General features: G+C 46.5%; 2 protein-coding genes across 6 annotated transcripts in view; one reads left to right on the top strand and one right to left on the bottom strand.

The window, feature by feature from the left end:
- SMG7 (SMG7 nonsense mediated mRNA decay factor) overlaps positions 1-3,681 on the top strand; it is a 91,844-nt gene extending 88,163 nt beyond the window's left edge. For all 5 annotated transcript variants that reach the window (XM_045982760.1, XM_045982763.1, XM_045982761.1 and 2 more), the window contains 3 exons: positions 264-434; positions 547-692; positions 1,297-3,681. In XM_045982760.1, the coding sequence (XP_045838716.1) occupies positions 264-434; positions 547-692; positions 1,297-1,410 (431 nt within the window). In that variant the 3' untranslated portion in view covers positions 1,411-3,681. The remainder of the gene's footprint in view (positions 1-263; positions 435-546; positions 693-1,296) is intronic.
- A 973-nt stretch (positions 3,682-4,654) lies between these two features.
- Positions 4,655-13,313, bottom strand: part of NCF2 (neutrophil cytosolic factor 2) — a 30,024-nt gene continuing 21,365 nt past the window's right edge. Inside the window, exons 12-15 of the mRNA XM_045983691.1 lie at positions 12,937-13,088; positions 12,708-12,819; positions 7,972-8,149; positions 4,655-5,299 (exon numbers count right to left, since the gene is read on the bottom strand). Coding sequence (XP_045839647.1) covers positions 5,187-5,299; positions 7,972-8,149; positions 12,708-12,819; positions 12,937-13,088 — 555 coding nt within the window. The 3' untranslated portion in view covers positions 4,655-5,186. The remainder of the gene's footprint in view (positions 5,300-7,971; positions 8,150-12,707; positions 12,820-12,936; positions 13,089-13,313) is intronic.

Below are 13,313 nucleotides of genomic sequence, written 5' to 3'. Positions count from 1 at the left end.
GCCAGAATAGTGCATGCATAAAATTGTTTTGTTTTGTTTTTTTTGGTTTTTTTTTTTTTTTAAAGCAAGGACTATGCCTTAGATATGTGCAGTAAGACAAACTAGCATATCCGGCAGACTCCCTTTGGAGGCCCTGATTCTGCTTTTCTCCCAAAGCCCCGTAGTTATCTTTAGTAGAATGGAAGTGAGCAGATCTATAGGAAACTTTAGTTCTTGACTTGTTTGTGAAACATCTGTTAATGTCTTGTGTTGCGATTTAATAGATCATTCAACACCAGCCAGCCAGTCTCCTCATTCCTCTAACCCAAGCAGCCTGCCAAGCTCCCCTCCAACACACAACCATAATTCTGTTCCATTCTCCAACTTTGGACCCATTGGAACTCCAGATAACAGGGATAGGAGAACTGCAGATCGGTGGAAAACTGATAAGCCAGGTGAGATCCAGACTTCATTGTCTAGTGAAAATGAATCACTTACTCTGCCCTTCTCTGGTGTTTGGTATTTGGTGATGACAGAACATCTTGAATTCTCTCTTTGCGTCCTTAGCCATGGGTGGGTTTGGCATTGACTATCTCTCAGCGACATCATCCTCTGAGAGCAGTTGGCATCAGGCCAGCACTCCAAGTGGCACCTGGGCAGGCCATGGCCCTTCCATGGAGGATTCCTCTGCTGTCCTCATGGAAAGCCTAAAGGTAAGTGAGTTTTGGGAACAAGAACCACGAAAGATGTGGTTCTGCTTTTGTTCCTGTAAATAGCCAGGCTTAGTCCTTAAACCCTTAGAGTTGATCAGTTCATAGCATGTATCTAGCAAAGTCCTAGAAACATGGTCTGCCTTACAAGATTCTTGACTAGGAGTGTTGTTTTTTAACTTGTGAACTCACTAGTGATAAAGAGTTTTGTCTTCACGGGGGGCAGAGAAAAGGTTTTAGTTGCATTGCAAGGTTAAGACGATTCATTTAGGAATGTTTGATTTAAGCCTTTTGTGAACGCATGAAAGAAAGGTATCTAATTTTAGAGATGTTTTGTTTGCCTAAAATCTTTATTGTAAATATTCTGAGGTCCCACGTAGCACTGGGTTTTAATAAAAAGTATTTCACCTTTTCTGGTTTAAAATCTTAGTGGGAACTAACTGGTCTTGAAGATAGTCTTACAACAGCTTTGTCTAATAGCTGGGTGCTTTCGGGGCCGGGATCTTGGAACACATACGCCTTTATATTTGGCGAGGATTGAGAAACAAACCCCTTTCAGACTTCGGGGCATTTGACCTCTGCTGACAAGCTCTGGGCTGTTTTTCAGTCTATCTGGTCCAGTTCCATGATGCATCCTGGACCTTCCGCTCTGGAGCAGCTGTTAATGCAGCAGAAGCAGAAACAGCAGCGGGGACAAGGCACCATGAACCCTCCACACTGAGGCCAGAGTGGCAACCCTGGGAATGAAGGCTCCATAAACCATGGCATGTTGGGTTTGCAGGACTGGCCCATACAGTCCCCTGCAGGTGGCAGCCCTCTTTTCTGTTTCTTGCTGTTGAGAGGGTGTAAGCGTTCCACCGGCACGCTGAGTGTGCACGAAATGTCCGCAGTGCAACAAAAAGAAAAAAATCATCGGGAACTCTCCGTCCCCCTGGGGCCTTCCGGAGGGAGAGAGGAGCTGCTGTCTGTCTCACTCAGTTACCTGATATCACCGCCTCTCACCTTCTCCATCGTGCATGTCCCCAGCCACAAGGGAAGTGAAAGCTGAGAAGGGGAGGCAGATGGGAGAAGCCAATGGGAACTTCTCAGTCCTTTTTTTCCTCTTTGGGGAATAAAATAGGAATCCATTAATGATTGCTTTGCTGACTGAGAATGTAGTTGAAATTATTCCCGAACATCTTTTATTATTGCTATTACTCTCAGTAGTAAAATATCACACTGAATTCTTCCACACAGATGTGCTGCTTCTAGTCAGTGTGTAGCAGGGAAAGCCCCGTCCACTGCTCCTGTGAGAGGTTGGTGGTGACAGGATGGGGAAGCTGACCTCTTCGGCCAGGAGAAGTGTTCCGTGAGGGAGCGTCCGAGGCCTCAGCCTTCACTCAGAAGGTTCTGGCAGGCACCCTCCTGGCCTGGAGACTGCAGCAGGAGATGCCCTTCACTCTGTAGGTGCTTGAGCCCCAATCGAGGACGCAGTGTGGGTGGTGGTGCTGGGCTGGACTGGCAGATGACTGCTGTAGGACTTTAAATTCATGTTTTTGATTCCTGTACATTTTACAGTAGCGTAGCAAGCAGTCTCACAGAAGGCAGGCTGGTCCATTCGTGGCCCGACCCATTTTAATAGGTAGAAGCTTTCAGTGTGGTTATTTTTTGTTTGGTTGGTTTTTGTGACCCCCATCCTGCTTACCACCCACCTCCTCCTGTCCCTACCTCCATCCCTTTCCTACCCTCCGCTGTCTGCTAGTAATTGTTTCTGTTCCCAATGTGTACAACATCTCGCCAAGAAGCAACAGCATGGGGTCCAGCAGTTGGGGCCCAAAGGACAGTCTGAGGAGGAAGGAAGCAGTGCCGTCTGCGTAACGCACAACGGGCCAGGCCCCTGCCCAGCTGCGTCTCCCGACCTCCACGTTCAGAGACACGTGTGCAGCATGCACAGAAGAGAACACAACGAAGTCCATTCTGGAAAAGGCGAAAGAAAGGAAGATAAACTTTTATTTGGTATTTATTAGAAGGAAAGAGGACTGAAAATTTACTTGTATAGAAACAGAAGGACAGCATTTCTGTTAGTTCCTGGAAAAGTAATATTTTAAGGGGAAATTATGGAAACAAGCTAAATGTCCAATTGCTGTGCTAGTGGTAAGGTCTATTTCTGGGAGGTCTCTGTGTGTGTGTGTGTGTGTGTGTGCGCGCACGTGCGCGTACACAGTCAGCTGCTCTCCCTGGGGGAGGGGGAGTGTGTGTGAGTGTGTGGAGTCAGTGTGGGACTTACAAACTGGAAGACAGCTGCAGAGCAAAGCACATCCAGGAGCCCCGGTTGTCATTCAAGTCTGGGCAACCCCAGCAATGGAAGGGGTGAGATTAATGCTCGTTGCTCTTCAGAGAGAGTGGTTGGAGCCCCGTATGCTTACATTATTGCTCTTTAAGTTTGACATGGTTTGGGGTTTTGGGGGTTTTTTTTTTTTCTGTTCTTGTTTTGAAAGGTCTGAAAGGGTGAAGCCCCCCCAACCCAATGGCAATATGAAACCCTTTGTGCTTCTCTCCAGCCCCCTTCCCCGTGTCTGCCTCTCTTCCATCCCCTCCCTTCAAGCCTCCCTCCCCACTACCTTGACCCACTTTGTGTGTTTGAACTCTGCATTCAGGCAGCTGCGACATTCCAGTGTTTGCGCTGTCCCTGATTCTCGCACCCTAGATGAGCTAGCCAGGTTCACTGTCTCACCCCTGGTACTGCCCACATCCCATAAAGCCCTGTTTCTGCATGAGAATTTGGTGTTTGGAATGATTTCTGACTCTTGGGGCAGGGTTTCTCGCCTTACCATCCTCAGTGTGGAGTAATGAGGCGAGAGAGGAGAATCTTCATCAGAAACTGGTTTTGTGTAGTAAACTTTCTCTTGTGTTTTTTTTGTTTTGTTTTGTTTTTTGTTTTGGTCTGTCTGTGCAAGACCTGCAGCTGCTGAAATCAGCTTTGCCTTTAATTAAACCATGTTCTCTCCAACCAGATCTGTGTGTACGTTGTTTCTTTTCTAACCTCGAAGAATATCCTACTTAAAAAAAAAAAAAACAAAAAAACAAGTATTTATCACAGACCTGTACCCTGAAGCAAATAATACATCATATGTTAATAAAAACAAAAACAAAAAGCCAAGTATTTAAACTACTTATATAAGTCATCTAGGAGAAAGCAGAGATGGTCAGAACTTGAATATGCTTCAGGGTTATTTGTGCTTTTAGTAGCATTCCAAACCAGTGTGCATTTTTATGGAAAGGGACGGGTAGAAAGAAACTGTCAAAACTCTTTTATCTAATAAATAAAGATTGGTTTATGCAAGGAAGTTAACAACCCTCCATTTGTATCCCTGTTTTTACTGTCAGTGGGACAGTGCAGAGAGTTTCTCTTTCTGGTCTAAAAATCACAGAGTCTGGTTAGCCCCAACAGTAATTAGTGTTCTTAGCTTTGAGGCTGCACTTCTTACAGTTACGTCCGAAGTTTCCAGTAGTAGCCTGCCGGGCGTGCGGCGGCCGGTTGGAGGTCAGTGCCACGGCCTGCCAGTCTGTGTGTTCACGCTGGTCGGAAAGCCTCTCACTGCCGTGTTGATTCCGTCCGCGCTTCACAAGCACCCGTGCACTTGAATGGTCACGGAGCTACACGCACTGTGCAAGGAGGAGGGAGGGAGGGAAAGGAAGGCTGGTTCTGTAGTCTAGTATTTGTTAACCCCAAGTTAACCCTAAAAAAATCAAGCCATTTGGTTAAATGGTAACCAAAATAAAACCCTAGCATTCTATCACGTGTATCAGTCCATCTTGTAAAATGTTAACCAGCAGGATCGTCCTGACCAAATGGCTTCCTGAATGTGGCTTCTTTGCGTCACTCAGGTGATAGTGGCCCATACTCAGTATTGAACTCTGAACAAATGTCCCTTCCTGAGAAGGTAGAAGAGATGTGATCCTAGTGTTTTAATTCTGTATAGAATTGAAAACTAAGTCTAGATTTTGTTCAAGCAATGAGACTCTGAGTAAAGGAAAGTTAATTTTGTGTGTGTCTGCCATCTGAATGACCCGTAAATTTACTTCAGGCTCTAGGAGGAGTCTGCGACTGCTGTGGTACAGGAATAGGGGTATTTATACTTCAGCCTTGGGCCTGCACTCTGCATGTCTTGTTTTTATAAGTTTTTTATTGAGGTATCACATATAGAAGGGCACCAATAATCCGTATACAGCTCAGTGAACTTTTACAAAGTGAACACATTTGGGTAGCCAGCACTCCAAGCAAGAAACATCAGCACCCTAGAAGACATTTCTACCCACTCACCCCACCCCACCCACCAGGGTCATCATCACGGTAAGTCTTTACATCATTGCGTAACAGGTTACATTTTCAGTGGCAGAAGTAGATTAGTTAACACTTCCGCAAAGCGATGTCTCCCTACAGTGTACTGCAGGTGCCTGCCAAACCTCATGAGTGATTAAGTTACTTTTCTCCCACTTTGTAGGTTCTGGAACATCCTAGACTCCTCTAGGAGAGCTTTCCAAATCTGTAGTTGCATGTTCTTCAACAAACGCTTTGGGGAAAATGCCAGTCTTCCCTTTGCACTCTCCTTCCAGCCAGTCTTCATTCACTGATAAAAGGAAAGGTATACATCAATTTCTAAAACCAGTACGGGAGAATTAATGTCACCAGCATATTCCACACAGATCTTTGGCAGTCCTTCACCCCCAATTGTGCTAACAGGGAAGAGTCTATTGGAAAGTGACATGAGAGAAAAAAGTGAACATAGGATTTCCACTGTCTTACTGGTTTCTGTCTTATATAATGGAGGAGTAAAATACAGAAAATCAATTAGATGTTTCAAAAAGTTGCCAGAAAAATAAGATAAAAGAAATTAAACAATACATTTTGAGATAGGATATTTTTAAATAACAGAACAGTTTTATCTGACCTATGTTAGGAATATTTATTCTGATTACATGCAGAGGACAAGTCATTAATTAGAAACAGTTCATCTTTGGGGTACATGGGTAGCTCAGTCAGTTAAGCATCCAACTCCTGATTTCGGCTCAGGTCATAATCTCAGAGTTGTGAGATTGAGTCCTGCATCAGGCTCTGCACTGAGCGTGGAACCTGCTTAAGATTCTCCTCCCCCAGGACACCTGGGTAGCTAAATCCCTTAAGCATTTGCCTTTGGCTCAAGGTCATGATCCCAGGACCTGGGAATCAAGTCCTACCTGGGGATCCCCCTGCTTGTTCTCCCAAGCTCGCTCTCTCTGGCAAATAAATACAATCTTAAAAAAAAAAAAATTCCCTCCCTCCCTCCTCTCTCCTCTCCCTCTGCACCTACCCCTGTTCACGCTCTCTCAAAAAAAAATTAATTAAAAAAAATAGTTGATCTTTGAACAATATAAATTTGAACTGTGAAAGTCCACTTATACATGGATTTTTTGATACAGCACTGTCCTACAACAGTATTTTCCTTATGATTTATTTTCTTTTTAAGACTGATTTATTTTAGAGAGCATGGCAGGGATGTGCAGAGGGAGAGAAAACTAGGAAGACTCCCCGCAGAGCATGGAGCCCAAGACAGAGCTAGATCCCAGGACCCCGAGATCATGACCTAAGCCGAAAACAAGAGTCAGACACAGTAAGGAATATACCACCTTTTTTTCTCATATCTACCCAGGTTTTTCTGTGATCTCATCCTATCCTCACTCCCCACCCCCAACACTGGACAGTGTAGCTGGCTGGTTAATATTGACACTTAAAAAAATGGTGCTGGGGGGGCGCCTGGGTGGCTTAGTGGGTTAAGCCTCTGCCTTGGGCTCAGGTGATGATCCCGGGGTCCTGGGATTGAGCCCCACATCAGGCTCTCTGCTCAGCAGGAAGCCTGCTTCCTCCTCTCTGCCTGCCTCTCTGCCTACTTGTGATCTCTCTCTGTCAAATAAATGAATGAAATTTTTTTTTTTTAAAGATTTTATTTATTTATTTGACAGATCACAAGTAGGGAGAGAGGCAGGCAGAGAGGAGGAAGCAGGCTCACTGCTGAGCAGAGAGCCCGATGTGGGGCTCGATCCCAGGACCCCGGGATCATGACCTGAGCCGAAGGCAGAGGCTTTAACCCACTGAGCCACCCAGGCGCCCCTAAATGAATGAAATCTTTAAAAAAAAAAAAAAAAAAAAATGGTGCTGGGAGTTACTAAGTCTTACTGTCCCCTGTTAGAAGATAGGCACAGCCAGGGCACCCTGCTTCTTTACTTCATGACTCATATTTTGAGTTAATTGCCACGCAATTGCATACTCTCTACCCCATTAACTTTAAAATCTGATTTCTTAATCTGTTGGATTTTCTGTCATAAGTGGTAATGGTGTTTGTTTTCACTACTCTGCATTGCTAATGCATATTTCTGCTGTTTTGAACAAAGCTTTTGATGGGACTCTTGAAGTAGAGAAATACAGATTATGTCAAACTGTAAGTTAGAATGGTGCTTCTCACCCTTGGGAGATCAGCATCACACTGGAAGCTGTTAGAAATGCAAATTTGTGGGCCCCACCCCAGACCTGAATCAAATCCGGTTGCTGGGCCAGGAATTTTATTTAACTCTCAAAAGGGTGCTTGGGCATTCTGAAGTTGGAGAAGAGCTGAGTTAGAACTCTCTACCTAATACTGTTGCAGCTTTTAGTGTGTTAGATTCCTAACAGGATCAGGAAAGTCACCAGAGACACAAAGCAATGTTGAGTAGCTTCTTGTCAGGCAAAAATCTACCCACTTCTTTGATCTTTACAAAGTACATCAATTCAAAGAAAAGTATCCTATGGCTTGGTGCAAAGACAAAATGATTCCAGCCACCTTCCAATCAGTTCACTCTGGGAATGAGAAAGCATGGCTTCCAAAACAGCCATCTTTTTTTTTTTTTTTTTTAAGATTTTATTTATTTACTCGAGAGACATCGAGAGAGAGAACAAAGGGCCAGGGGGCTGGGAGAGGGACCCCAGGATCATGACCTGAGCCGAAGGCAGACACTTAAACGACTGAGCCACCCAGGCCCACCTGAAACAGCCATCTTTAACGATCAAAATGTCAGCTGAGTCTTGTCATTTGTTGCTTCCCTCCCCACTGGAGCAACAGATGGAAAGGCTGAGCGCTCCGTTCTGCTCCCTCCCGCTGAAAGCTAGGAAGGACACTGAAACCACGGCTAAAGTTTGGCTTGTAGGTTATTAATGTTTCTTCCTCTCTTCCCTTGGACTTATTGCCGCTCACATGGAAATTAGTTTCTGTGATCCAGGAGTAGGACCTACCCATTGATAGAATCTGGATTATGTCCCCTTCCTGAAACTCCAGGTCTTCTGGCTGGCTGGCCTCGTAACTGAAGAGTGCTACCACTTGGCCTCCTTCCTTAAGCTGTGGTTCTGTTGTCTGGTTATTAGCTTCAGATTTTTCACTTTCCTTGGGTTCATCTGGAAAGCCTTGGTCACCCTGAAATAATAAAGGGCCTGTTAGTTTTCCCAGCTTCTCGGCCAGTGAACATCACTAAAGGAATCTGTGAAACGTCAGTGTAGCCCCTGGGATATAAACTCAGGAAGGCGAAGCACGTGATCAGTCCCAAGCACAGACCCAACATGTACTTTAGGAACACAGGATGGTTGGATAAATGAACCCAGAAGGTCTGCAGGACCACAGGTGGTCTTAAAATCGTACAGAAACCTACAGGAATCCTGAAAAAAGAATAGGCGTTACTAGTGCTATTCCATCGCAGATGGAAAAACGAGATGGAGTCACAAGTAACCGGCAGAACCCAAGGTCAACCCTGGGTTTCTAACTCTGAACCTAACACCCTCTCCCTAGCACCCACAATGCTAAGGACCTCGTTGGAAATGTAAATTTCTGGCCCCATCCCAAGCCCATTAAATCATAAACTTGCTGCATTGTGGGGCCCAGCGATCTCCATTTTAACAAGCCCTCTAGGTGAGTCTCATACTTGCTAAAGTTTTAGAAACCCTGCAGAGCGTCATGTTGTCTTTCTCAGGCCATGAAAAAAGGCATTGCTTTCTGATACATGTTTTAAGTACACACCTTAGTTACCATTGTGGTGGTTTTTGATCCACAAATGTTGAAAAGAAAAAGGGTGCAGTTTTCCAGAGAAGTGAATCATGGGATTTAACAAACCCGTATTAGACACCCCATGAGGTTAAGTGCTGTACTGAGTGTTCAAAGTTCTTAATTCCTAATGTCGTGTGTTCCTTGGCAGGTCCCTGTTATTGGAAGGCAGTACAGTGAGGTGGAAATGGCTGTAAGGAGTGTAAAGGCCTGGGTTTGTATCCCAGCTCCACGGCTCACTGGCTGTGTGTCCCTGAGCAAGTCGTGAAACCTCTCTGAACTTGTTTTCTTGCCTGAAACAGAGGCTAGAAGAATGAAATACGATGTAGAATAGTAATAGCTGACAATTACTTTTTTTAAGATTTAATTTATTTATTTGAGAGAGAGCACACGTGTGCATGTGTGAGCAGGGGTGGGGCAGAGGGAAGGGGGAGGCAGAGAATCCTAAGCAGGGAGTCTGATGGGGGGCTCTATCCCAGCACCCTGAGATCATGACCTGAGCAGAAAACAAGAGTCAGACGCTCAACTGCACCCCCCAGGCGCCCCTAGCTGACAATTATTAAACTCTCTGTGAGAGTCCTAGTCTCAATATATACATATTTATATTTAAACTTGATTAATGTTAAGTGTTTCTGCATAGAATAGATACTTCATAAATGATGGTCCCTTTTCCTGCTCTTCTAGCAAGTGAATGAGAACATCCTGACTTGCTGCCTCCAGGAGTAAGGGGTAGTGATAAAAGAATGTCCGCCAATGACCTCTGAAGCCGACTGCATCCCGAAAAGACCGTGTTGGGAATTTGGGGAGGGCTAGCTATATACAGCCACTAGTTATACTGAAGCTCTCTTCAAAGAACAAAAAGCAACATTAATTAAAAACAATAAATAAAATACTTCCCTTTTAAGGGAAGTAACACATTTAGAGCGGAAGGGCTAGGAAGAAATCCTTTCAAGACAATAGTGAAAGGATCCCTCCTGACAGAGACCGTCGAAAACCCCAGGATGACCTTTCAGACTTCCCCAGGACCCCTTGCACTGCTACCTGTGCTCTGCCGTCCCGCGCCTAGGGTCCTGGGCGCCAGTGAGTCCAGGCGCCGTACTTCCTGAATGAAATTATCTGAACCCATAGACACCACCGACCTGGGGCTTATTACTGCTGGGCCTTCCGCCAGGTCCACCCTCTTTACTGCCTCTCCCACTCGTTTTTCTTTCCCAGCAAACATGTACCTGATTTCAGAGAGACTCTGCTAGAGACCCTTCCCCAGCTGAGCAGAAGCCCCTGCTCAGCTGTGGGGTTGAGGGTTTAGAAGAGGGACTCCGCCCCCACAGAGCCCACTGCCCCAAGCCCAGATGGTCTGGGAGAGCTTTGCCTGTGGCTCATTTCCACGGTTTCAAAATCCATTCAGAGGTGAAAAATAGTAGCTCTCCAAAGGGGTCTCAGGGGACCTGCTGAATGTTATACTCCTTACTGAGGTAACTGCAGGGGCCACCATCTAAACACGCTGAAGCAGCAAACAGGGGCGAACGGACGGTGTCAGAGGGACCCCAGCTGACAGCGGCTTTGGTGAGTGGAGGCTGCCATCCCCTCGGGTGTACGCTGGGACGCCCTGGTGTCAGGACTGTGGACGGGGAGCTGAGCACTCAAAGAAGGCCCGCGGGCTGGCCTGCCTCCCAGAGCACCTGCTCCCTTGCTCCTAGGTCCCTGAATCATCCATCCCAAGCCATCGTTCCTCCTGTGTTCTACCCTGCTCACAAGCCCATCCGGTGCCACGGTACGCAACTTCCCACGATGCGGCCTTCCCGCTCGTGTCTTCGCGTCCTCCACCACTGCCAACTCTTTGGGTCGTCCCCGCGCTGCTCCATCCGTGGAAGGCCCCTGACCTCCTCCACCGGCTGGTTCTTTTACCACTGTAAGGCTACGCTTCAAGACAAGGTCAGCAGCATTCTCTCTCGGAAGGCTATTGACTACTGACTTGTCCCGCTTCCTTCAGCATTTCTAGGAGAGACACCCTCCCTTGCGCTTAGGAAACACAGCACACCACCCGTCTCCATCAGTTCACCCAACACACGCTTTGTAATCGTGTCTGCCACCGTCTTTCCCCCAAGAAGAGCCTGTGTTTTGTCAGTGTTTGTCTCTCCAGTGCCTGTCTAGAGAGCAGTAAGTGCTCGGCAAATGTTTGTTGAAGAAAAAATGTCGCCAGACAAACGCTGAAAACAATCCAAATGTCCACCAACAGGTGAATCAATAAACAAACTGTACTATTCATTTAGTGATACCATTAGTGATCAAAAGAAATGGACTATTATACCACAAAAGTATATATAAAGACAGAAAAGTAGGGACGCCTGGGTGGCTCAGTGGGTTAAGCCTCTGCCTTTGGCTCAGGTCATGATCTCAGGGTCCTGGGATCAAGCCCCACATCGGGCTCTCTGCTCAGCAAGGAGTCTCTTTCCCCCTCTCCTCTGCCTGCCTCTCTGCCTACTTGTGATCTCTGTCAAATAAATAAAATCTTTAAAAAAAAATTTTTTTTTAATATTTTATTTATTTGACAGAGAGAAATCACAACTAGGCAGAGAGGCAGGCAGAGAGAGAGGAGAAAGCAGGCTCCCCGCGGAGCAGAGAACCTGATGCGGGGCTCGATCCCAGGACCCTGGGATCATGACCTGAGCTGAAGGCAGAGGCTTTAACCCACTGAGCCACCCAGGCGCCCCTAAAAAAATTTTTTTTAAATGGAAAAGAATATATTGAAATGTACTATTAAAAGCTTATATATTATTATGCGATCCCTTTATTATAAAATCGATGGACTATTAAAAGTTCATATGTATAGTATATATAGTGACATATATATAAAACACACATATTTTATACATAAATATATATTATAAATATATAATATTTACATTATATATGTAAATATATATACCATGCCTATAAACTTCGAATAGTCCATCAATTTCCTATGAGCGGATCGTGTTAATTTATGTGCATGTATGTACTGTACGATCCGTTTATATGCTCCACTTATATGAAATTACATAAAAGGCGAAAAAAAGTACGTCAGAATGTTGATAGAACACGAATGGTTTTCAGGATCCACGGCTGTAGGAGGGAATTAACCTCAACAATAAAAAGATATTTTCTTTTCCCTTGGAGACAAAGGGACAAAGTCCAGAGTGTTAATGCATAGCTACTACTTCTAGCCTCTAACTTTGCCCCCAATGCCCTTTACTCTTACTGGGCAGTCAGTTACCTCTGTTCTAGGCCCTGAGGTCTAGAAAGGGGTTCAAGAATACAGACTCTGGAGTCAAAATTCTCACAGGGCCCCAGTTCCGCTACCAACCCGCTGTGTCATCGTGGTCAAGTCGACCTCTCTTTGCCCTGTTACCTAAATTGTGAAACGGGCTAACAACACCTCACAGAGTTGTGGGGTCTCTGAGAATGCACACGCAGCATGCACTTAGCGTGATGTCTGGCACATGGGAGACTTTGAATAGATTCTGGCTATTGGTGGGAGGTTGTAATCCAAATCATCTCTCTGTGACATAAATGCCAACTATTATCCTCCACTCCCAAGTGTTCTTCCGCTTGGAAATGGACAGTGAGGAACGGCAAGGAGCTCAGCCCCAAGCTGGGATTTCATGCCGACCTTGCTTGACAGCGACGGGCCTAACCTTGGAACCGCTGGGTGTGGCAGCAGCTAGAAGGAACTCGGAGGCATTCTGTGCGTGGCGGGGCCTGCTCTTCCCTGTGTGGAACCCTCTCCTGGCTGCCACTGGGGTATAGGGGAAAGGGAGGCAGAGCTGTGGCTTGTGTCTTACTGTATCCTCAACACCAAGCACAGTGCCAGGCTTGTGGCCGGCGCTCGGTACGTGCTGTTGAGGAAGGGGCCCAAAAGACACAGGACGCTAGGTGCCCCTGGGCTCCCTGCACTCACCACTGTGTTCTCGCACCACAGAGTCAGGCTGAAGTTCTTCACTTGCCCCCAGGCCGCCTTCATGTTCTCTTCTGAAAGGGGCACCAGCTCATTGCTGTCCAGAGGCCGATAGCTGGGCAGAGACGAGTAAGAACCAAGTCGGAGAACATCAATACAAAAACCATTGTCTTCTCTCCTCCAGGCCAGCACCAGGTCCCCAGATGGAGCCCCGCCACCTTCATGGGCTCACCTCAGCTTCGTGTGTTCTGGCAAGAGCTCCAGTTTCTTAGACACCATGTCCCGGACCTGGCTGTAGGGGAGCCCGGGCTGCGTCTCCATGACCACCGTGTACTTGTAGTGCACCTTGAGTGTGTAGGGCATGGGAACGCTGAGCTTTCCTTCCTGAGGGGAGAGGAAGCAGAGGGAGCTCATGAGGGTCTGTGGCCTCCTCTCAGCCCCATCCTGGATCACGGGGAGTGTTCTGTGCAACCGGGAGAGGCCAATAGCTAGGCGGTTTCACGGGAAGGGGCTTTCAGAGGGCCATAGCCCCACTCTTGCCTGGATAGGAATTCCTACAGAGCCGGAAGAGCTGGCCCACGCACTCCAGGCCAGTAGGAAATGTGTGCA

Source organism: Meles meles, chromosome 17, assembly GCF_922984935.1.
Source record: "Meles meles chromosome 17, mMelMel3.1 paternal haplotype, whole genome shotgun sequence".
NCBI lineage: Eukaryota > Metazoa > Chordata > Mammalia > Carnivora > Mustelidae > Meles > Meles meles.
This window is presented reverse-complemented; position numbering and strand designations above follow the sequence as displayed.